This window comes from Capra hircus, chromosome 1 (genome assembly GCF_001704415.2).
Source record: "Capra hircus breed San Clemente chromosome 1, ASM170441v1, whole genome shotgun sequence".
Taxonomy (NCBI): domain Eukaryota; kingdom Metazoa; phylum Chordata; class Mammalia; order Artiodactyla; family Bovidae; genus Capra; species Capra hircus.
The window spans coordinates 110,006,179-110,028,073 of record NC_030808.1 but is presented as its reverse complement, the minus strand read 5'-3'; the positions used below and the strand labels follow the sequence as shown (position 1 = coordinate 110,028,073).

The 21,895-nt window shown below is 39.3% G+C and overlaps 1 protein-coding gene and 1 long non-coding RNA gene across 8 annotated transcripts; one reads left to right on the top strand and one right to left on the bottom strand.

Moving 5' to 3' along the window:
• CCNL1 (cyclin L1) lies at positions 6,269-20,249 on the bottom strand. Of its 7 annotated transcripts, XR_001918107.1 has the most exons (13): positions 19,437-20,249; positions 19,078-19,152; positions 18,281-18,390; positions 16,405-16,552; positions 12,547-12,667; positions 11,436-11,500; positions 11,184-11,197; positions 9,628-9,727; positions 9,403-9,507; positions 9,174-9,315; positions 8,855-8,969; positions 8,651-8,749; positions 7,230-8,035 (listed from the first exon to the last, which is right to left on the bottom strand). XR_001918107.1 is itself a non-coding variant. In XM_018048486.1 (11 exons), the coding sequence occupies exons 1-11, from the start codon at positions 19,737-19,739 to the stop codon at positions 6,565-6,567; spliced, it is 1,251 nt and encodes a 416-aa protein (XP_017903975.1). In that variant the 5' UTR covers positions 19,740-20,249; the 3' UTR covers positions 6,269-6,564. The 7 variants fall into 7 exon arrangements, 6 of the variants coding, with proteins under 6 accessions (XP_017903975.1, XP_005675623.3, XP_017903979.1 ...); XM_018048486.1 differs by lacking the exons at positions 7,230-8,035; positions 11,184-11,197; positions 16,405-16,552 and adding an exon at positions 6,269-6,580; XM_005675566.3 differs by lacking the exons at positions 11,184-11,197; positions 16,405-16,552 and having other exon boundaries at positions 7,098-8,035.
• On the top strand, positions 19,960-21,624 carry LOC108636061. Its single transcript, XR_001918108.1, has 3 exons — positions 19,960-20,069; positions 20,248-20,466; positions 21,168-21,624. It is a non-coding gene; the product is annotated as an uncharacterized LOC108636061 (long non-coding RNA).

Here is a 21,895-nt window from a genome sequence, read left to right as displayed (position 1 = left end):
AAAATAAAACAGCTGAATTAACAAAAGATGAGGAGGAGGAAGAGAGGACACATACAGAGAAAAAGGCCACATGAAGACAGAGGCAGAGAATGCAGGTAGGATTAGAGTGCCAAGGACTGCTGGGAGAAGCTACAAATAATTGAGAAAGGATTCTTCCTTAGAACCTTCAGAGGGAGCATGGTCCTGCCGATACCTTGATTCCAGACTTCTAACCCCCAGAACTGTGAGGGAAGACATTTAAGTCATCAAGTTTGTGGTAATTTGTTAGTTTACCTTGGGAAAATAATAGTCACCCACATGCTTAAAATGGCGCTCTGGTCTATCTCAGTCTGGCATCCACAAGCCTCTGATGTTATTAATAATGATAATATGATCATTTATTTAACATTTACTACAAGATTATATGCATTATTTCCTTTAATCCTCCTAACACCTGAATAGAGCACGTTCATGACTAATTCTATGGCTGGGAAGTGATTGCTCAGAGTGGTTAAGTAGTGTGCAAAGGTAGACAGCTAGTAAGTAGAGAGGCTGAGCCTTGACCCCAGGCAATCTGACTCCATAAGCCTCACCATTTCTGCTCCAACATTGTTCACTCTTTCCTGCACAAGCCCTTCCTGTCAGAGCAGACAAGCCTCATGTCTGTCCTGGGGTGCACACCCAGCTATCCGAGTCCAGACATGGAGCCTTACCTGAGATTATACCACTTCTTCCTCCTTATCCTTTTAAATCCTTTCCATCCTCGGCCCAGCCACACTCCCTGTCCTCTGAAATTTCCAAGCCACGAGGCCACAGCAGTCCCTCCTCCTTCTTTAGCTTAGGTCTGTGTACTGCTTGCTTGGCCCGAAAATATACTCAGGATTATTTCGGATGTAATTTACCTTTAAAAAAAAAAATGTCTCCACCTGGATAGCAAGTACCGTGCAAGTAGGTGTTAATTGTATGTAGGTATCTGCCACATCTCTAGACATCAACTTTCCTTGCCCTTCTTTACTTATTTATTTATTTTGGTTTGTGTTGATCTTCTTGCTGCACAGACTTTTCTCTAGTTGCGCCGAGCGGGGGCTACCTCCAGTTGGACTGCACAGGCTTCTCATTGCGGTGGCTTTTCTTGTTGTGGAGAGCGTGGGCTTTAGGGAGCTCAGGCTCCAGCAGTTGCGATTCCCCAGCTCTAGAGCACAGGCTCAGTAGTTGTGCACGAGCTTAGCTGCCCCGCAGCAGGTGGAATCTTCTTGGACCAGGGATCAAACTTGCATCTCCTGTATTGGCAGGTGGGTTCTTTACCACTGAGCTACCAGGGAAGCCCCTCTCTCCCTGCCCTTCTTTCTGTAGTTAGGAACCTCTCAGAAAAGCTTTCATCAGGCATATATGCAATCACAGTAGAAACTTGACATTTGCAATTTGACTGTTTTGAAGCTTGCTGACTCAGTCTCAATTGTGTATAAGATATAGTCTGCTACATCAAAAAGACCACAACCAACCAATGTTGAAGAGGATGACGAGAAAGGGGAACCCTTGTACACTATTGATAGGAATATAAATTGGTACAGCCACTGTAGAAAACATTATAGAAGTTCCTCAAAACCTGAAAACAGAACTATCACATGACCTGAAAAAGATGAAGACGCTAATTTAAAAAGATATATGTACCCCAATGTTCACAGCAGTGTTATTTACAATAGCCAAACATGGACGCAACCTACGTGTTCATCAACACCTGAATGGATAAAGATGTGGCGTATATATACATAACAGAATACTACTCAGCCATAAAAAGAATGAAATCTTGCCATTTGCAACAACATGGGTAAACCTGAAGGCATTATGTTTAGTGAAATAAGTCAGAGAAAAACAGATACTGTGTATCATTTATATGTGGAATATAAAAAATAAAACTGGTGAGTATAACAAAAAAGACTCACAGACGGTAGAGAACAAGCTAGTGGTTACCCATGGGAAGAGGGAAGGGGGCAGTGGCAAAACAGGGTCAGGGGATTAAGAAGTACAAACTATTATGTAAAAAATAAATGAGCTATAAGGGTATATTATACAGCATGAGGAATATAGCCAATAGTTTATAACAACTATAAATGGGAGCATAACCTTTAAAAATGGTGGATTACTCTTGCATACCTGAAACTAATATTGTAAATCAATATACCACGCCCCCGACATGTGCGTATATTTTTAAGATATTGGCAACACAGCTCAAAAAACATATAGTCTGCTAATGGCTGAGAGCATGACTAAACAATGTCAACACTAGTCTAGGTTGCAGTAATTGTCAAATGAATGAAACTTGGTCTGTTTGAAAAAGCCCAAGAAAGAATATATTTTGAGTAGAAAATTAGTTTCCTAATTAAGGGTGGATTATTTTACCTCACGGTGGCCTAGATTTATGACGTGCCTTGTGCTGTGTACAAAGACCTGATGTTTCGCACGTTCTGTGTAGAAACAGAAGAATCCATTTGTGGGATTTTTCTGCACGTGCTGCAGCAATGCAAGAGCTGCTTGAGTGAGGAATTCCAGTTTGCAAAGGTAAACACATTGCACTGCAGTTAACTAGCAGAGATGTTGGGCACAATTAATAATCTGATTTTCAACTGACCCAGGAGACTAGGTACACAGTGCCATGTTCACAGATGTGGGGGTTCATATAGGTCTTGGATTATCTTTGAGATGTCAGGTTCAGGCAGGTAACATCTGTGAGCAAGTCACCCCCATCAACAGTGGTGAATGCCAGTTGACACCTGCTTTGCTGTTGCAAAAAGAGGGAGTTGGCAGAAATATACCACACTGGTGTGCACACCCCAACCAGAGGGCTGCTGGGCTCAGGTCATTTGTTGCCTTGAGGGATTGTAGATCTCATAGTTCACCTAAAACAAACATTGTACAAACCAAATACCTGTGTGAGCTAAGATGTGGCCCAGAGCCCACCAGTTTGCTACCCCTGGGCTGTTGTTTATTGGCCCGCTTTAGTCTGTGAGCTCTAGAGCCCTAGAACCTTGTAAAAGGAATAGACACATTCATAGAAGGGCAGTTGGAAAAAGAACACATGCTCAAACCTGAAAGATGAGGGTGAAAAGTGCCACTCAGTGAATTTGTATCTGTAAAATTCATTCCTCATTATTTTTATTGCATATCCTAATACAAAAGTCAGGCATTGCTGTAGGATTAGATAAGAGGCATTACAATGATGAACAAACCACAGTTCTGCTGCTCTCTTGAAGTTTATACTCTATTAATAATAATGAGTCAGTGACAAAATAAGGGAAGTTCAGATAGTGGCAGGCATTATGAAAACGTTAGGGCTAGCTAAGGTACAGAACATGATGGGGGGCTGTCAGAGGAGCTTGTTTTTAGATAGGGTGTGAAAGAAGGCCCTTCTGGAGAGATGATTCTGGAGAGGGGACCTGAATGATGATCTGGAGGAAAGGCATCCCAGGCAGGGAGGACAGGAAGTGGGAAGACTTTGGAATAGAGGGGCACACCTGAGGAAGAGGAAACTCTGTTGATGGATGGAGGAAGCTGGCAAGGGTCAGACCTTACACAGCCCAAGTCAAGGGTGTGTAGACTGAAATGAGAAACCCTTGGAAACTTTAGGTATTACAGCAACATGTGATTAACTTTTTAAATAGATCATTAAGCTACAGTTTTAAGGGCTATGGCAAAGACCTACAGATACTACAGAGATGATAGCTGATACAGAGGAAAGGAATTTGATGACATAAGCAGGCAGGGGAGGAACTTCCTCTGTTCTTAGAACTGGGTTGGAATTATTCTGAGCAGAGGTGGCAAAAAGCAGAAGGGTCAAGAGGACAGCCGCTGACTTCATGCTTTAATTATGAAAAGCTTGTACTGTTAATCTCAGTGAGGTAGTATCTGAAACAGCTGTTTTTTGAATTGTGTTCACAGAAAACGTAGACTTCAAACTTTTCTAAGTAGTTGGGTGCTTTTTAACATGAACTGTTTGGATTGCAGAGGTAAAAACTAGAACCCCATTATGTCTAACACATATACTATGCACAATGCTATGAGGGCCAGTTTGCAGACAAGAGTTTAAGTGACTTGCCGGTATCACCTTAGTAGAGGAATGACTTGAATGCAGAAATGACATGAAAGCCCTCATTCCCTTCGCTCCAGAAATGGGCCAAGTCCCCATGGCTACAGACAGTGGGCTGGGACTTGCAGCTACAGGAGTGACTAATTCTGGGGGATACAAGGGAATCGAGGCCCACGGTGCAAGATGCTCCCCTTGCAGTGTTCCCAGTAGCGGAAGAGATGGTTTTCCTTGTCCATCCGCCTGACATTCTCTATCTCCGCGCTAACCAGAGTCCCCAGTGTGTGCCTTCTTTTAACATGGTTTCTTAAAAATCTAACCTTAACTTTCATGTTTATTGATTACAGTCCATGGTGCCAGGGGGCTCCCCTGATGGCTCAGAGGGTAAAGAATCTACCTGCAATGCCGGAGACCCAGGTTCAACCCCTGAGTTGGGAAGATCCCCTGGAGGACATGGCAACCCACTCCAGTCTTCTCACCTGGAGAATTCCATGGACAGAGGAGCCTGGCGGACCCTACAGTCCATGGAGTCTCAAAAGGCTGGACACTTCCACATGGTGAGGTAGGAGTTGGCTCTTAGGATGAACGATTATTATTTGTTACTATGAAATTATCTTGTTTTTGGATATTTTCATGAAAAAAAAAAACTTTAAACTTTTCAAGGAGGCTTTTGATGCAGATAGCAGGCATTAATATGGGTTTAACAACTGATGTTAACAGTGACAGTATTTAAAGCTATCAGTTCAGTTCACTCGCTCAGTCGTGTCCAGCTCTTTGTGACCCCATGAATCGAAGCACGCCAGGCCTCCCTGTCCATCACCAACTCCCGGAGTTCACCCAAACTCATGTCCATCGGGTCGGTGATGCCATCCAGCCATCTCATCCTCTGTCGTCCCCTTCTCCTCCTGCCCCCAATCCCTTCCCAGCATCAGGGTCTTTTCCAATGAGCCAACTCTTTGCCTTAAATTCAGGAAAGGGTCGTTACTTTTATGATGATTTTAAAATGGAAAAGAGATTAAGAATTCCACTGGTCTGTCTTTAGGGTTAAGATGCCAATTGTAAATGACAAATATAATATTTTATAACATAATAGGACTTGTATTAAGAATTATTAAGACAAATAACATCTTATTTGCAGAGGTACAGCTGTAGTGGGAAACAAAGGTTAAGAGGACAGATACAAATGGGGCACATGCATACAGGATTGCTGATGTCCATATAAGCAGTAAGTTTTAGGATCAGGAACTTAGGTGAGACACCTGGTGAACGAGGCAGCGATTCAGTATATTTCAAAATAACAAACCTTGGGATCCATGAGGAAAAAAGTGTTTAGGGACACCACAGGGTTACAGTGAGCCAGCCCAGAATATGAAAATTACAAGACAAATGACCCAATTTTTCAGGGGAAAAAAAGATGGACAACTTGTGATTAAAACCAAATACAGACCTTGTTTGAACAAACTAATTATAAAACAAACAGGAAACCTGAATACTGTTAGATGTTAAAGTAAAAAGGTTGCCTGACGTAGAATTGATCATTGTTTTTGGAGCTGAGAGATGGGTACTCACTTGACCTTCCCCATAATTGTAAGCTTTTAAATGTGGGTTCAGCAGCATAAGATTATTAAACTCTTGACAAGAACCTAGAAAACTGATTCAGTAACAGCACAAGACACTGATACTATCACAATACTGTTAACCTGCTATACTCTAACATAATGTTAAAAAAAATTCATTCACTCCCAGAAAAAAAGAAATAGCACAAAAATTAGGGCAGAAGGAAAAAAGTAATCATTCCAAAGCAACCTGTAGCATACAGCTCTTACCTCACATGCAGGTGTAGCTTCTTTATCTTCCATCTTCACAAACACCCTTCACCTACATGCTCTTTCCAAACAAGGATACAGTAAGAATTGCTACACTATTAAGAACTCAGGATTTTTCAACGGGTCATTTGCCTTTCTTCAATGTTGGTCTTGGAAAGAAATGTCACTATATATTTAGAGGCAGTTTAAGCTCTTTAGAAATACTGTTACAGATTAGCAATGTGTCATAAAAGCACATGTAGAAACAATCAACTATTACCTTTCCAGAAGTTGCTCACTTACACTAGGTCATGCTGCTGCTGCTGCTACTAAGTTGCTTCAGTCATGTCCAACTCTGTTCACCCCATAGATGGCAGCCCACCAGGCTCCCCCATCCCTGGTATCCTCCAGGCAAGGACACTGGAGTGGGCTGCCATTGACTTCTCCAAGGTCATGCTAGGCCAAGTTAGTTTTTAGTTAGGAATGTAACTGTACCATACCGACATTTTTATTTCCAAGTGAATCTTGTCTCGCTGTGAGGCTTTCTACTTTTTCCAGCCCCACTGCCCACCATTGCAGAACGTATTTGGAAATCTTCTTTGGCATCCTCTTCAGAAGTTGTAACTACTTTAAGCATCCTTACGGCAGTAAATCTTCATCTCTTTGTGGGTGTGTTTGATTTTTTGAAACAGCAACAAATCATTTGGAGCCAAGTCTAGTGGACAAGGTAAGTAATCAAGATGGATGAAAATTTTAATGGAAAACTTTTTAACTGTAAAGCAGTATTTTATTATGGCTTTTTAAGGTCTCTAAATTGACTTCCAAAATATTAGAGAACTCTCAAGTAAATAATTTTAAAAATACCCTTGGCTATACGACTTCTGGATTTGTGATCAGATATTCCTTTGAACAGCCAGGCAGGATGGGGGACGCAGTGGGAGGAGTTGGGGGATGGGCTCACCTCCTAGCCTAAATACCTAAAGAAAAACTTAAGAGCTGAATAACTGGTGCTAATTTGCCATCCTGTTGAAAATTCTGATTTGCTCACCTTCAAAACAGTACTTAAACCTGACTTAAATAACCTTATGGTACCCATTTATGTGCAAATCAAATTTTGACTTACATTTCATGCTGCAATAAAACATGTAAAAAACATGTAACCTTACACTGTTGGGCCAAACCCATTTGCTTTTTCCACCTATACAAGGAAGATTTCTAAGAAAGCTCAGTGTAGGTAAGAATTACATTTTAATCTCAAACTTTATGTAACAAGGAAAGAAACAGGTCTGTCAGAAAATCAGTACAGGCATTTTACTATCAAAAACTTTTCTTTTTAATAATTTATTTAAATAAGATTGAAGCAATTTAGAAAAACAAGATTTGTATTTTATTTTCTTGTAAAAATCTTTACACATGCAGACAAACCAGTGTTAAGAAAGTATTCACCATCATTTAAACAAATAACCACTTAAATAGAACAGTGTCTGCAATTTTATCTGTATAAAAATAAGATACATTTTTACAGAATTCACGCTCCAGTTCTTATAGCAATAAACAATACACAACTATAATAATTACAATTGAACCTGACCATGGTTTTCAATTAGATACTGCTAGGGCATTTTATGTGCAAAAAAAAAAAACAAAAACAAAAACAACATAGTTCTTTTCAAAAGAAAATGTCCTCAGTGTTTCTAGAGACCTAGAGGGTTTAAGAAATCAAATCCTAATCAGTTTGCTTTTAATATTTTGATTATGAGTCCATACATCACACTGTAGATAGGCAAAATCAGGAGTTGATGCAGGCTCAAAGGAAGAAAGTCAGCGTCTGTGCCTGCCGTGTCCTGAGCGACTGCCACCATGGTGCTTGCCTTTGTGGGACCTCTCAAAGGAGCGAGATCTTTCACGCCTGTCCCTATGATGTCCCCTTTCATGCCTGTGTTTCTTGACAGCATCTGAGTGATCCCGAGACTTGCTCTGAGATCGAGAACGAGACTTTTTCCTTTTATGACCATGTCTATTTGAACTTTTTAAATCATCTCTGGTATGCTTGGCTTTAAGGTGAGGAGAACCATGATTATGATGTCGTCTTGGGCTTTCACTGTGACTGCGGGACCTGCTTCTTGATCTCGAGCTGTATGTTCCAGATCGACTCCGCCTATTGTTATAACTTAGATAATAAAAATTTGAGGTTGAGAGTCAGTTTCTACTGGGAGCAAATATTTTTGGTGGTGCTCATAGCAGGTTCAAAACAAAACCACTCTATCAGTGACAGACCAGACTAAAGATGTTTAATAAACTTCCCCACCCCTCACTACCTCTCCCTCAGCCTGTTAACATATTAAACAAATCATAAATATACCATGTCTATATTCTAGGGAAGGGAGTAATTCGTTTTTAGTGTCCTAGCTATTTATTGAATTATCTCCCATATGCTCAAAAGAACCACGGAAGAGCCACAAGTAGCTGGCCATCTAATTATAAAGTTAACTAGGGAAAATTCTTTGGCTATAGTTGACCTGATTCTTCATTAGTAGTAAGTGGTTGGCAGGCTGTACACCTCTCCAGAAAACAAAAGCAAAACCAGAATAGAATACCATATGCTACCACAAAACAAAAAAGCCACATGCCTACAGAGCATATCTCTAAACTCATTTTGGACAATTTACCCTGTATTAAATCTAGCCTAATTTTGATAACAGTCCATGGGCAATTTTTTTCTTTTTAAACCATAACCTTAAAGACTCCAAATAAGACTACTTTCCCCAACAAAGTATTTACTTACTGTCTTCTTGGAGTATGTGATCTAGAACGTGATCGTGTTCTTGACCTTGATCGACTTGCACTTCTGCTATTTCTACTTCTCTTGCTGTCTTTTCTTACACTTAAAAAAACACACACACAATTTTTTTAGTTATGTACATAGTGTCAGAAATTAAATACATAAAAAGATTCCTCAGGCCATTTTTCTAAACTCAAGTGTACTCACCCATTGTAAGGGCTTTTAGAAGCCTGTTGTCTATCCTCAGGTTCTTTTTTTATCGTCTTCACATTAACAGAAGAAATAGGTGACTTCTCTTCAGTTTTTACTTCTCTTGGTGATGCTTTCAAAAGAACATTAAGGCATGTTAACTATTAGATTTTACAGAAGGCCAAATAAGTTTCTAAATGTAACCAAGTACCATTCAATTATCAGTCCTTAGTTGTCTGTCAAGAGAGAAAATAGGAATCACTGTTTCTATGCAACTGTGAAATGCCAAAACTTTCTAATAACCACACATTCACAGTGCTTAGGTTATTAACCTTACATGGTTTAGAGGCTGGAGAAAATCCACCGAGAGTTGAAAGGGCTGGAGTTCCATCAGGATTCAATCCCTTTGCTTTTAGTTTGGCTTCTTGTAAGGCAACTTTTCTTTTCTCTACTTCTTTTTCCAGCAATTCATAGTTTGGCTGTTGGAAGAAAGTGAAATTAGTATTTCTCTTTTACACTCTTAGCACTGACAAAATGTTAACACAAATACTGGTACACAGAATTACCTTTTTTCTGGTATAAAGCCTAAGCGTTTCTATGCAGATTTCTTGGATCTCCTCTTCCGTAGTACCAAAAAGAAGAAACCAATGGGGACGAGTTGGCAATGGAATCTAAACCATAAAACAGATTTAGATGAAATTTTCATTGTTTTTATTAGAACTGCTAATTCCTGTGATTTATCCTATTGGACTATACAAGATTTATGTCTCTCTCTATATATATCCACCTACCTGAAGAGCTCTAGCTGCAAGGTAGATGCAAGCACATGCAATAGTCTCTGGTTGAAATCGAACAAATACATTGGTTCGAAGACTGTCATTCATATAATTCCTGAAAAATATTTCAACCATAAGCTTTGTATGTAAACAAATCAGTTCCTCTGAAGCTTACATAAAATTGGAGACTCAATCTACTTTATTCTTTTTTCTTCTCATATTTGTATTTTCAGTATTCTAGCATATAACAATTCTTAACTCAAAAAGCAGTAAGAGATAAGAATTTTAACACTAGAATCATTTTTCATGTCTCCTAAATAAGACCGAAGTCCTTTAAAATAATTCCATATTACTCCACATAGAACAGTTAAAAAAAAAAAAACATTTCTATGAAAAGCAATGCTCTGAAAGTTCTGACATCATTAGTTTCAGAAATGATAAACCACTCCAACAATACTTCAAGCCATTAATTATTGACCATCTCTCTCCTTTATCCACAATGAAAAGCAGTGTCAATCAAGTTCTTTCAAAAATTCAATACTGTGATAGGGATAAAAAGGCATTTTCAGTAAGCACGCACCAAATTAAGAAAACTAAGCTCGTTCAGAAAACCTAGGTTGGGAAGTGAAGAGCAAATATATATATAACAGCCTTGTTTATACACAAGTGTGACTAAAATATAAATAAAAGCAGTAACTACTTCAGTTAATAAATTACTGGACTTTTATAATAGTGAACCCTCCCCACAATATTCCTAGAGTACTGAATAAATTTTACAAATTGTTCAAAATGTTAAACTAAAAGACTGTTTCTTAAAAAATTCCTTAACCCATGAAAACTGCTAAAAATCTGTTTTATAGAACATATATCAAAGTCATGCATTTTATAAAAGCAATGAGACTTTTCTAATATTACTAATAAAGAAGCATGGCAGTCATTAAGTCCAGAACATTAAGAGTTACATCACTTAAGTACTGCACATCAACAGTCTTAGGACAGTAGTTGTGGCTGAACCACAAACTCCTTGTTTTAACTTTAAATAAGTCAGCACTACAAATCACACATCTATATCTCTAAAATCTGTTTTAGAGTTCTATGTTAAAATTAACAGCTCTTTAAAATGAAGCACTTCTTACTTCTAATACCATTGCCTCCAATAGCCCAGCAGCTATACATTCATCAAGAATGGGAATGGTGCCCATTTTAAGCTGCTGTTTCCAATGGTAGAATTCATGCTACACATACTAAAAATAGAAATCTAGTCAAACTCCTAACAAAAATCATTTAAGTCATAATGGCTGGACAACAAATCTATCAAAAATGAACTATTCATTTTGATAGTTACAGGTATACATTAAATACATAGGCATGTTGAATAGTTACTTCTAGAAACAAATATACAAATCCTTTTGACAACCCGACAGAACTAGAAGATGCTGCCAGATGGATATGGACCACTTCAGTGAATCTCGGATGAGAGCTTGCACTGGATTGGCTGGAGAGCAGGGCAGCCAATCAGGCCATCCTGAGGTCATGGGCTGAAGTGCAGAGGGCAGAGTTCTATGACTTACCATCATGGACTACCCTTTAATTAAAGAGTAGAAAAAAGAACAAAGTTAAATTGAGTTCTCCATTAAAAGTAATTAGTCAAGCCAAGAAAACAGGAAGCAGAAATAAGCATTATTTACCTTTTGATTAAAAAACAAAAAAACAAAAAGCACCAAAACAAACTTATCTCATTATTTTGGAAAGGGAAAATGAAACTTACTTTATTTCTGCTTCTGTTTTCCTGGCTAGGAAAGAAATGTAAAAAAGCAACTTACCAGGCAGTTTGAACCAGGGTTTGATTACGTTCACATTCTAAGACTTGTAAATACATAACAATGATCTGAAGGACAAGGGAAAAAAACTTAGTTTAGCATATTGGACGTTCTTTCAAAGTACAGAGTTCAATGAACATAAGTAACTGAAAATGTTAGGAGCAAGTTTTAATTCATAAAAACTGCATGAATAATACAGACCAACCTAAAATGTACCTGATAGTCAATGTAGGCTTTTGTTGCTAAAGTTCACGTGGACATGAAATGTTCCAAAATTGTACAGGAAAAAAGAAGTTAAATCATCTAAGAATAGTATCTAATTTTTCACGTGACAGGAACTGATTACTTCACTTTATTTCCAAAGGTACAAACACCCTAGAGACTGTTTTAAAGTTACACAATGTGTATGGTGCATACTATGCACAACTCAAGAGTGGTTATTATAGCAAGTAACGAAACATTTCTACACTGAAGCTTACCATACTTAAGTGTGACAAATTTTAAAAACTCAAAATGAGTACCTCAGCTCAGATCTTTCTGGACCATTATCATCATCATTCTCATTTCACAATTTTAGAGATGTGGAATCTGAGGCACAGAGTTTTCTGCCAGAGTCACACAGCTAATGGCAGAAACACATTTCTATGTGCAGATGGTCCTGCCCCCCGAGCTCTCACTACCATTGTGCTATGGCTTATGTTGAGCATATGGAAGCCCAGAGACACTGGAGAAACCCAAGAACACTCAATGATGCTGTTAGTGAGCAGCCACACACTCTAAGCCATTTCACTATGCAACGGGGTAACACACCACCAGGTACTGCTGCAGACACACGTGTTTATTCATTCCATGGCTAATATGTAAAAATCTCCATTCTCTAGTATGAACACTGGGTTACCTCTGAAGCAAAAAGAACTTATCTATGCCCATACAATAAAAAGTTACGATCTGAACCCAAGACTTTGATTCTCATTTTACTGATCATATTTCAATGCCCCAAAAGTGCTTTTTAAAACCAATGGTTAGTGTCCAAAGATAAATTTCCAAGAAATAAAATTTTAAAAGAACAAAACCCTAATACTTACGAATATAATTTCTGTACTCTACAACTCACCTTATGGGGATGCTTGACATGAACACAAAATCCCAATTCCTTTAGCACCCTCCTCTCTGCCTTGATAACTTGATTTTTGGTGTTAATGTAGTTCTGATCAAGGATCAGGGGGCTTGGAGTCCTATAGTTTGTAAGAAATAAAATCAAAACTGTTTTGCACATCCCAAAAATTTTATTTGTGGTATCTCCATTTTCCCTTCCAACCAACTATTGGCAACAGAAACCAGCTTTTTAAACTCCTGCAAACAAGTTAAAAGCATTGATCTTGTGCTGTCCAAGTTATGCTAATTAAATATATACTTTCTAGACTCACTTCCTAGTTTACTAACAAAACCCTGAAATGAAAAAAAATTCAGTCTAATGCTCTTAGATGTATCCTTGATTTTTTTCATCCAGATGTATTTATACTACATAACAGATAGCCTGATTTTCACAATCTCATTAGTCTCCAAAGACTAGAAACAAAATTAATGTGCTCTTGAATATATGTATTACAAAGACTTCATAGCTCTTGAAAATACGTATTATGAAGACTTTTCATAAGAGTGATTTTACAAAATATCAACTCATGATTAGTTTAAGACCAAAACTAAAATTAGGGAAAAATAGGGTGGGTAGCTAATTCAGATTCCCCTAAATGGGGAATAAATAAACTGATCTAAGAGTCTCTGTTAATAAACTGGAAACTAAACATTCAGCTCAATTACCAAAGAAATGTTTTTAGGAATCAGATTTAACACTCAAAGTGATCAATAAAACCAGGCCAAAATTTGTTCAGAGTTATCAGGCAGCATCTTTAGTACACAATGCAAAAGAGAAGGGAGGACCAACCAAAATGAAGAAATCAAACAGCATGTAAGGTCTCTGTGCCAGAGCAAAATTTTGACAGCTTTAAAAGTTATGAGAGAGGCCATATATCTATGGTTCAGTGCTTTGGGGGAAAAATTATTTCAATTAAGAAACTGTCTTAAATTTAAGTCTTAAAATTGAAAACTAGTTTCTTAATGAGAAGTCCGTCAGGACTTGGAATTTCTCTTCTTAAAGTGTATGAAATGAACCAACGTCCTTCATTTGTTACATTCTTAGAGCCAACCAACAAAAAAACACTTTTATTTAGAAGCTGATTTTAACATGGGTAGAGTATGTAAGTATTTTCCCCCATACTCATTTTCAGCCAAAATATTCAAGAGTTTTTGTTCTAGGCAGGACACAACATTTTAAAGACAGTCCTTCTGAACACTGCCCCACTTCTCCTTTTACTATGGACACCAAATACCAAAAAATTTAATCTCATAATTTTACACTATACATCCACTTGAAAATCAGAAAAGAATCTGAAATCAGCTATATTACCCTGTAATATATGTTACCAGAGTAAAAAAGTCAGCAGTCATTTATTTTCCTTTCTTTCTCCTGTTTCAAACCATAAAACTGGAACGCTTAACTATTTCTAACTTTTCTGTACTATCAAGTTGGATATAAGACAAAGTTGGCAAAGCTGACAAGATGGAGAACAGCCTGTTAATGCTCAAAGTGGCCTTCACTCAATTCAGTTCTTACAGCTTTGAAAGGTGAGAAATGAAGCCACACCTTTCAGTTGGGGAGGGTACTGATTTCTAACATGAAAATATAAATAATGAACACATTTTATCAGGACAAACAGGCTACAAGTTCACTGTTCTTTGGAAAAAATCAAATTTAATTCAAATGAGGACAGGGAAGCCTGTTGCGCTGCAGTTCATTGAGTCACAAAGAGTTGATTAGCAACTGAGAAACAAATGTGTACACAAAAACGTGTTCCAAATATCTTAAGGTTTATGATTTTTCAAATGTTATCACAGGAAATCTGGGGAAAAGTGAAATCTACTTAAAGAACAACTCTTTAACCAATGGACCAGTTATCTGATGACCCTTTCACCAGATAGTCATTAGGAGACAGAATGCCTCTGGTGGTATAGTTACACACCACCTTCTTAACACTTAAGGTGCAACTCAAACAGTAAACTGCACCATTAGAATCCTTATGAAATTACGAAAATTGTCTCATTTTTTCCTGTTATGTTGAACAAATTTATTGTATCTCTTACCAAACTTGCTTTAAGGGTTTATTTCAAATTCTGTTAGAAATTCATTTTCTTACAATCAACCAACTCAACATTTGAATTATGGCTATTGTCTGGTTCTTAATCAGGTTTAATCACTAATTCTGCTTAAGTAAATTAGTTATTTTCTATCTATTCTCTATAATCTTCACTTTCACATATTTTGGTGTCAAAATCCCAATATTAAACCAATTAGGGAAACCAAACCCACTACCTACTCAATTCAACTACCTACTCAACTTCTTGCTTAGGCAATAGTAACTACTTGCAATCTTCAAGGTCAACTTTGTAGATGTATATAATCTGATACCTTCACTGTTCAGAAGTGGTTTTACCTCACAATGAAAGGAAGCTCAATGAAGGTGTAACTTATACTACTTACAAAGATTACTTTGTATCACAATTGTATCCCCAAACAGGAGTAGTAAGAAAAGGTTCAAATTGCCTAAGCAAATTGTTTCTTTGTATTAACAAAGTATCTATTCACACTTTACCTGGCAACAAGTACATCAAATTTAATTAAGGTTTGCTAGAATTTGTTCATCAATTAGGTAACCTTTCTTTCCAATAAAAGTTTGAAGACGTTAACATTATAAAATGTTAAAAAAAAAAAAACTGCTTAAAAGAAACTTTCATCTGTTCAGAAAAAAGTAATTTTCATGATAAAAAAAAAAACCACCTAAACCTAACTCTGACTCCTCTGCTTTTGTCAGACTTTTTCAGATTTATATGAAAAGAACAATTCTCAAAATTTAATCTTAGTGCAAAGTTTTGGGTTTTGATCATTTGAAGTTTATTATGGGGTCTCAGATTAGCTATCTTTCCTTTTGGCATGATCTCAAAAATACAACCACAACAACAAATTTAGGAGATTCAAACATGGTTTCTCATACTCATATGGTACAAAGGACCAAGAAAATGTGGAACAAATTCTTTGAGACTATATACTTAAAGGAGATCAATAGTACAAGAAGGCAGACTGTTTTCAACATACAGAATTTAGTAATTCTTACTTCAAAGGAACATTCTTTCTTTGGCAGTGTTTAAACAAACTGAAGGCCATCTTTTAGAGCCACCAAAATAAACTGGATGGAGACTGGACTAAATGACAAGATCACTTAAGACGGTTCCAACTCTATAATCTATGATCTATATGCACGTTGAAAATACCACACCACATTCAACAACAAGTGGGTTGTTGTAGTCTTTGAATATTTGTCTTCTTTTAGATAAGCCTTACGATATGAAGCTAGGTGCCTTAAAACTACAGAAAACCCTTAATTTGCCAGGAATATGCTGCATCTCAAAAAGCAAAGTATAATTGGGAACTATTGAAATGAAAAAAAAAAAACTTTCTGAGCTTAAAAAAACATTCTCAAACTACAAAAAAATGAAAAGGGGAAAAAAAGAAAATCACATAATTCAGAATGGGGCTCGGGCATCAGTTCTTCATAAAAGCTCCTCCAGTAATTCTAATATAAGTCAGCACTGAAATACAGCAACTTTTTTTAAAGGCTACAAAACTGATGCTTGTTATTAGCAAGGTCACACTACAATTTAAAGCTATGCACAAACTAAAATAATACCACTAAGACAAACTGATACACTTTACTTAGCTAAAGTGATATTAATAGTACTCTTCTAATGACATTAATCAAAAAAATTACTAAGCTATCATTCTAATAACTTGGACAGCAAAGACAAACGCTTATAACAAGAAACAGGAGTTTTTCTAAATGGTTCACCAGTGGCCAACCTGTTAGTCCCCGATTCCAGTGACCTATTCTCAGAGCACTGGCTTCTCCTTGGGGATTTTCGATACTTCACTCACTGTTGCCATGACGACAGCTTCATCGCTATGTACCACTCCACATCACCCAGGCTTTGGTAAATGTAGCTGGTCGCTGTATAGTCGGTTGCAAGGGAAAAAAGAGTTGAAGTTAATAACATATACAAGCTACCTGTCTGAGTAAACTTGTAATATGCATAGAAACACTTTTACATCTTGCTTTTTTTAAAAAGGCTTCCATGCAATTAACAACTCCCTTTAAATTTCATGCTGTAATCAGACTTCTAAGATGGAGACACAATCAATTTCTGTAATAATGACCAAAAGGGGGGGAAAAAAAAAACCCGACACAACAGTCAAATCAGGTGAGATATTTTAAATTCCAAGGTTTTCACAGTTAAGAGAACCTACTCTAACATCAAGGAAGAATACTCCATCTCAAAGAAAAATTTCGAAGTAGATAGTAAATGATAATAGCAAAATGGTTCAAAGGATACTAACAGGAAACTATTTCCTTTAAGCAAACAGAATCCTTTGACTAAAGAATCTTTTTATTAGTGTCACTGTTTAAACACCCTTAACAGTCTACTAGATCTAAATATAAATTTTAGCTCAGACCATACTAAATTATCAATTTGAAAACTTCCCAAGTTTCAGGGATTCCTCACTAAGAAGCTAAAAGACATTTTTAAATGCAATTACAAAGTTAGTCTATCCCTGAATAAGGTGAATGAGAAAAGAACAGAATAAAGAATATAAGAAAACGGAAAACCGCTGTGAAAACTATCTGGGTAACAATATTTCAATCTAAGTAGACTGATCATTTCAAAGCTACTTACTTACTATTCGCTTGTCTCTCAATAGTTCCATTACCAACAATTTACAGATTCAACTAACAAGGACCACTCACGGAAGCTATTAATTTGGTACTAACCAATGCCCAACCCCAAAATGACTAAAATCTTTTTATAACTGACTTCCTTTCAAACTCAGTACAAGTTTATCTAATATCACAACAACTTCCTCAAAAAGTGAACAGAAGAACTAATCTACACTACGTATGTACTAGAAGCATCTAGTATTATAAGTCATCTGTAGACACAAGAAGTCATCTGTAGACACAAGCCGCACTGTAACTAAAACTTTTTGGTACTGCCTCACAAGAACACATAAAATGTTAGCAGGCTTCCACCTATAAAACAACACTATTTTGGTTTCTATTTTCTTACTAGATCAGATAAATGGCCCCTATCTAAATGCAGCCCACTCACTGAGACTGTTATCTGACCAAAACAAAATACCTGTTTAATCCCTTTGACTCCAAACTTTATCATCCTGCAGTCCTTTCAGATCCGGTATTATGGGGGATATCGTAGTTCAATGTTGAGAAGTATTCTAACAAAAGCCAACCTCAATTGGTCAAGAATTAACTGGAACTTCCAGTGGTAAGACAGTCTACACAAAACTTCACCACAATATTAACTTGAACTGCAGCGTTTAAACTTCCAGCCTTCAGTCTTACAGAGAGGGAGGGGAAAAATAACTTACAGAACACACTCACACTTGAGACAAACATACTCCCTTTCTTGTTTAATCTTAAAACCACAGGACTGGCTTCACAGCACTGTTAGGATTGTCCATAAACACAACTGCCTCTACAAACTTCAAATAACTGGTTAACTGTGGTTTTTCAAATTATCAGTGTGTTCCTATGTGAATTTTAACACCTAAATTAACGTCAGTTTTCCCTTGCATCAGTTTTGAGAGGAAAGAATGTTTTGACATGATTGGTGCACAGTTCAGTAGTAGCAAGAGATGCTGCATTCAATAATGCCAATCTTACCTTTTTCCTCTTAACTGGCGGAGGTGGTGAAATACATTAATCACATCTCTTATTCTTCTAGGTGCTTCTTCAATTTTTGATGCAAGATTAATACATGCCATGGCAACAATCTGGAAAAAAAAGAGCCAATAAGAGCTGTTAGATTATGGCACTGCAGGAGTAAAGTTAGAAAGACGTGCCCCTCTCAAAGTCTACAGAACTAATGAAAAAACTTTCAGACACAACTGGGACATTTGGTGAAATAAAAATACAGTTGACATTTATAGGACATAAATTTATGTTAGTGTGATGTTTCTTTTATTGCCTGAAACAAAGTTTAGTTGCTCAGTCGTGTCGACTCTTTGCGACCCCATGGACTGTAGCCTACCAGGCACCTCTGTCCACGGGATTTTCCAGGCAAGAGTACGGGAATAGGGGTTGCCATTTCCTTCTCCAGAGGATCTTCCCGACCCAGGGATGGAACCCGGGCCTACGACATTGTAGGCTTTACGGTCTGAGCCACCAGGGAAGTCCTTATTCCCCTTAATTTTCAATCCGGAGCCAAACTCAATCTCATAGGTGCTCTCCATTTGATTGAAAATGCAAATTCTTGATAATAAGACACCTGGACTCAGGCTCCATCTTCTGATTCTCAAACTCTCTCCAAGAGTCCCTACTCCCCTATGGGTGAGAGCTAGGTACAAAGGCCTAAAACTAACCACTCCCTTTCTGCAAAGGCTGGCCACTGACACTACCCCCTCCTTCCTTCCCATTTCCGGATGGAGAAATCCCCCGTCACCCGCCCCCGCCCTGCTTACCTCGAAACTGTGTTTGACGAAAGACTTGGAGTAGAAAAAACGATGAAACAACACCTGACCCGTTGCCATCGCCACCTGCAGACAAGAGAAGAGAACGGAAGCGCAGGGGTCAGGCGGGCCCGCACCAGGCGCCGCCGCCATTTTGTGCCTCCGCTCACTCCCCTCCCCCTCCCCACCGCGAACAGCTCCTGGGCCGTCCTCCCATCGCAAGCGCCCTCCCGCGCTCTGGCTGCGACCCGCGGCTGGAGAACCCCAGGGGGTGACCTCCCACGCGGCCGGGACCTGGTAGTACCGGAAGGCAGCGGAGGGGAAGGCGGGGAGGGGAGGCGCGCCTGTCGGCCCGGGGCCGGATCACTGACCTGCGGAAGCCGGAGGAGAATGCCGGCGGCCTGGATGAGCTCGCAGCCCAGGATGCGCAAGTCTGTCTCGCTGGGCAGGTCGAGCCCGTCCTGCATGGAAGGGGTGGGCGAGAGCCGCTCCTCCGGAATCAGCGAGTGATCGATGGTGAGCGAAACTTCCGAGTAGAGACGGTCGCCGATCAGGATCCCTCCCGTCGTGGTCGTCGTCGTGGTCGTCGTGCCGGAGCTTGAGCCGCCCGCGCTAGGGGCAGCAGACGAGACGGCGGTGGCAGTGGTAGCGGTCGGGTGAGGCCCGGACGCCATAGTCTCAGCGAGCTGCACGCACGCCCAACGCAGCCGGAACCCGGAGTGAGACTAACCAGCGTTCTCGGCGCGACGGATATTCCCGTGACCGCCGGGTTCTGGCCGCTTCACGCAGCGTGCGCTTCCGCCCTGACGTCACCACGCCCGGTCTGCGTGCCAACTAGTCCCTTTAGGCGTTGTCTCCGCCTGCTGAGCCTACGCCCTCGCCGGCAGCGGAGCAGAGGCCCCTGGGTGGGACCGCCGGGTGACCTGGGTGACCTCCCCGTTGGTTCCCCAGAGTGGCTGGGGACGTGGTCTACTTACTAACGCAACCTCAAACCGCCTCGCCTCGTATGTAATATTTTTAATCAAAAGGGTAATAAGGGAGCTTTACGAGATACCGTATCGCCAACTTCGAGTCCGCAAATTTACTGTAACCCCTGCACAGTTCTGATAATTTCTCTAGAACGTGCGTCTGTGTGCTCCCGTCTCTCTTCCTCTCCTAACTTTCCGCATTTGGGTGGCGCAGGTTCAGCGAGTACAAAGGGAGGCGTCGGATCGACCTTCGCCCGCATTGGCGGGTGTAAGTGGTTACTCCAGTGTCGTGTACGGACGAACTTGTAATTTAAAGTGACCCGCAAGGAATCTGGAGACGGTTGCTTTACAGTATTTTTAGAAAACAGGAATGTGAACTACTTCAGTTCCAAGGGAGAAAAGAAAGTTCCCCGAGAGCCTGTGATTCCCAGAGGTATGGAAGTAGGGCGAAGGCTTCGTATTGACTGGGAGGGCGACTGCTTTAGCGGCTTAGATTATGAAACATAGGCCTGAGCCAGTTGACAGCGCCACAGCTTTCGCTAATCTGGAAAATCCCTAGTTTCCAAAAATAGTTTTAGGGCGAGCCCTTACAGAGGTAATATGATTATGCCCAGAAGGGAGTCTATGTATTCCTGCCTGGTTATTGCAATTAGTAATATGGGAGAAATCTGTCCCCTTTATATATGTATTCTCTCTGTGATATTAGTAGTTCTCCAAATTTCCTGAAGTTTGAAGTAAAAACAGGGATGCTGATCCAAACTACTAGAAGCTAGAGCTGGAGGGAAAGGAGTACGTCCGGGTTTACTCCATTTTTTATCCCACGCTTGATGTAAATAAAATACATCACAAAAGCAAAACATATTCAAAATCCTCATTTTAAAAAAAGCATTAAATCAACCGTACACCAGTATTTCTGAACTCTGGCTGCACCTAAGGATCTTCAGAGGAGCTTTTATTTGTTTTTGGCCACATCACAGCAGCTTGTGGGGATTTTAGTTCCCTGACTAGGGATTGAATCTAGACCGTTAGCAGTGGAAAAAATAGTCCAAACCACTGAACCACTAGAGAATTATCCAGAGGAAACATACTGATGCCTGAGTCTTACTTGTAGCCGTTAATATTATTGATTTGCAGTAGCCCCAGCCAGTGGTTGAATTTTGCCCATGGAGAAGGTGACTGGAATGTTCACCAGGATTGAGAAACATCGCTCAAATCAAGATACCTGACCTCTCTGCTCCTCACCTTCACCTTTGTGACTAGGCTGCTTCCAGGGAAACGTCCCTCTTCAATATTCAACAGGGATCTAAAATGCTGTAACCAACTTTGAAATCTTTAAACACTAATTGATGGTATGGTTCTGATCATCTAGTATGCAATTGTGTCAGATAGTATCAAGTGGGGAATGCTTCAATTATTTCAAAGTAAAAATGGAAAAAAAATAAAACCTAATTGGTAATATGCTTCATCAAAACACTGAGCTTCAGTGAAATCATCACCTGTATTTGTAATGACTTGAGAGTAATGTAAGACTATTTCTTAATGTAACATTTTTCTAATATTTAGAGAATCTTCCACCATGCTTCTCCGGTAAGCTGACTTGGTGATGTCTTGACGTATTGGGTTGGCCAAAAAGTTTGTATGGAAAAACCCAAATGAACTTTTTGGCCAACCCATTATTTTAGAATACATTTTTAACCTTTAGGTCCATGATTAATCTAAAAAAGTTCATAAGCATAGGAGTGAGGCATTCTGGGAGAAGGAGGGGTGGCTTGCTCCACTCCTGGTATCTTTTCCCAGTGGACTTCCCTGTTGCCCTCCTCCTGTGTCTGGCAGTAACTTCCAGAAGTGCATAACCACTCAAA

What these genes read in the sequence shown, in the direction of transcription:
- CCNL1 (XM_005675566.3), bottom strand. Translation starts at nt 19,739, where the DNA reads ATGGCGTCCGGGCCTCACCCGACCGCTACCACTGCCACCGCCGTCTCG. An exon ending in TTGCAGCTAGAGCTCTTCAG is followed by an intron (nt 9,508 to 9,627) that starts GTAGGTGGATAT and finishes TTTATGGTTTAG; the next exon opens with ATTCCATTGCCAACTCGTCC. An exon ending in TTCTCCAGCCTCTAAACCAT is followed by an intron (nt 8,970 to 9,173) that starts GTAAGGTTAATA and finishes TTCTTTTGAAAG; the next exon opens with CATCACCAAGAGAAGTAAAA.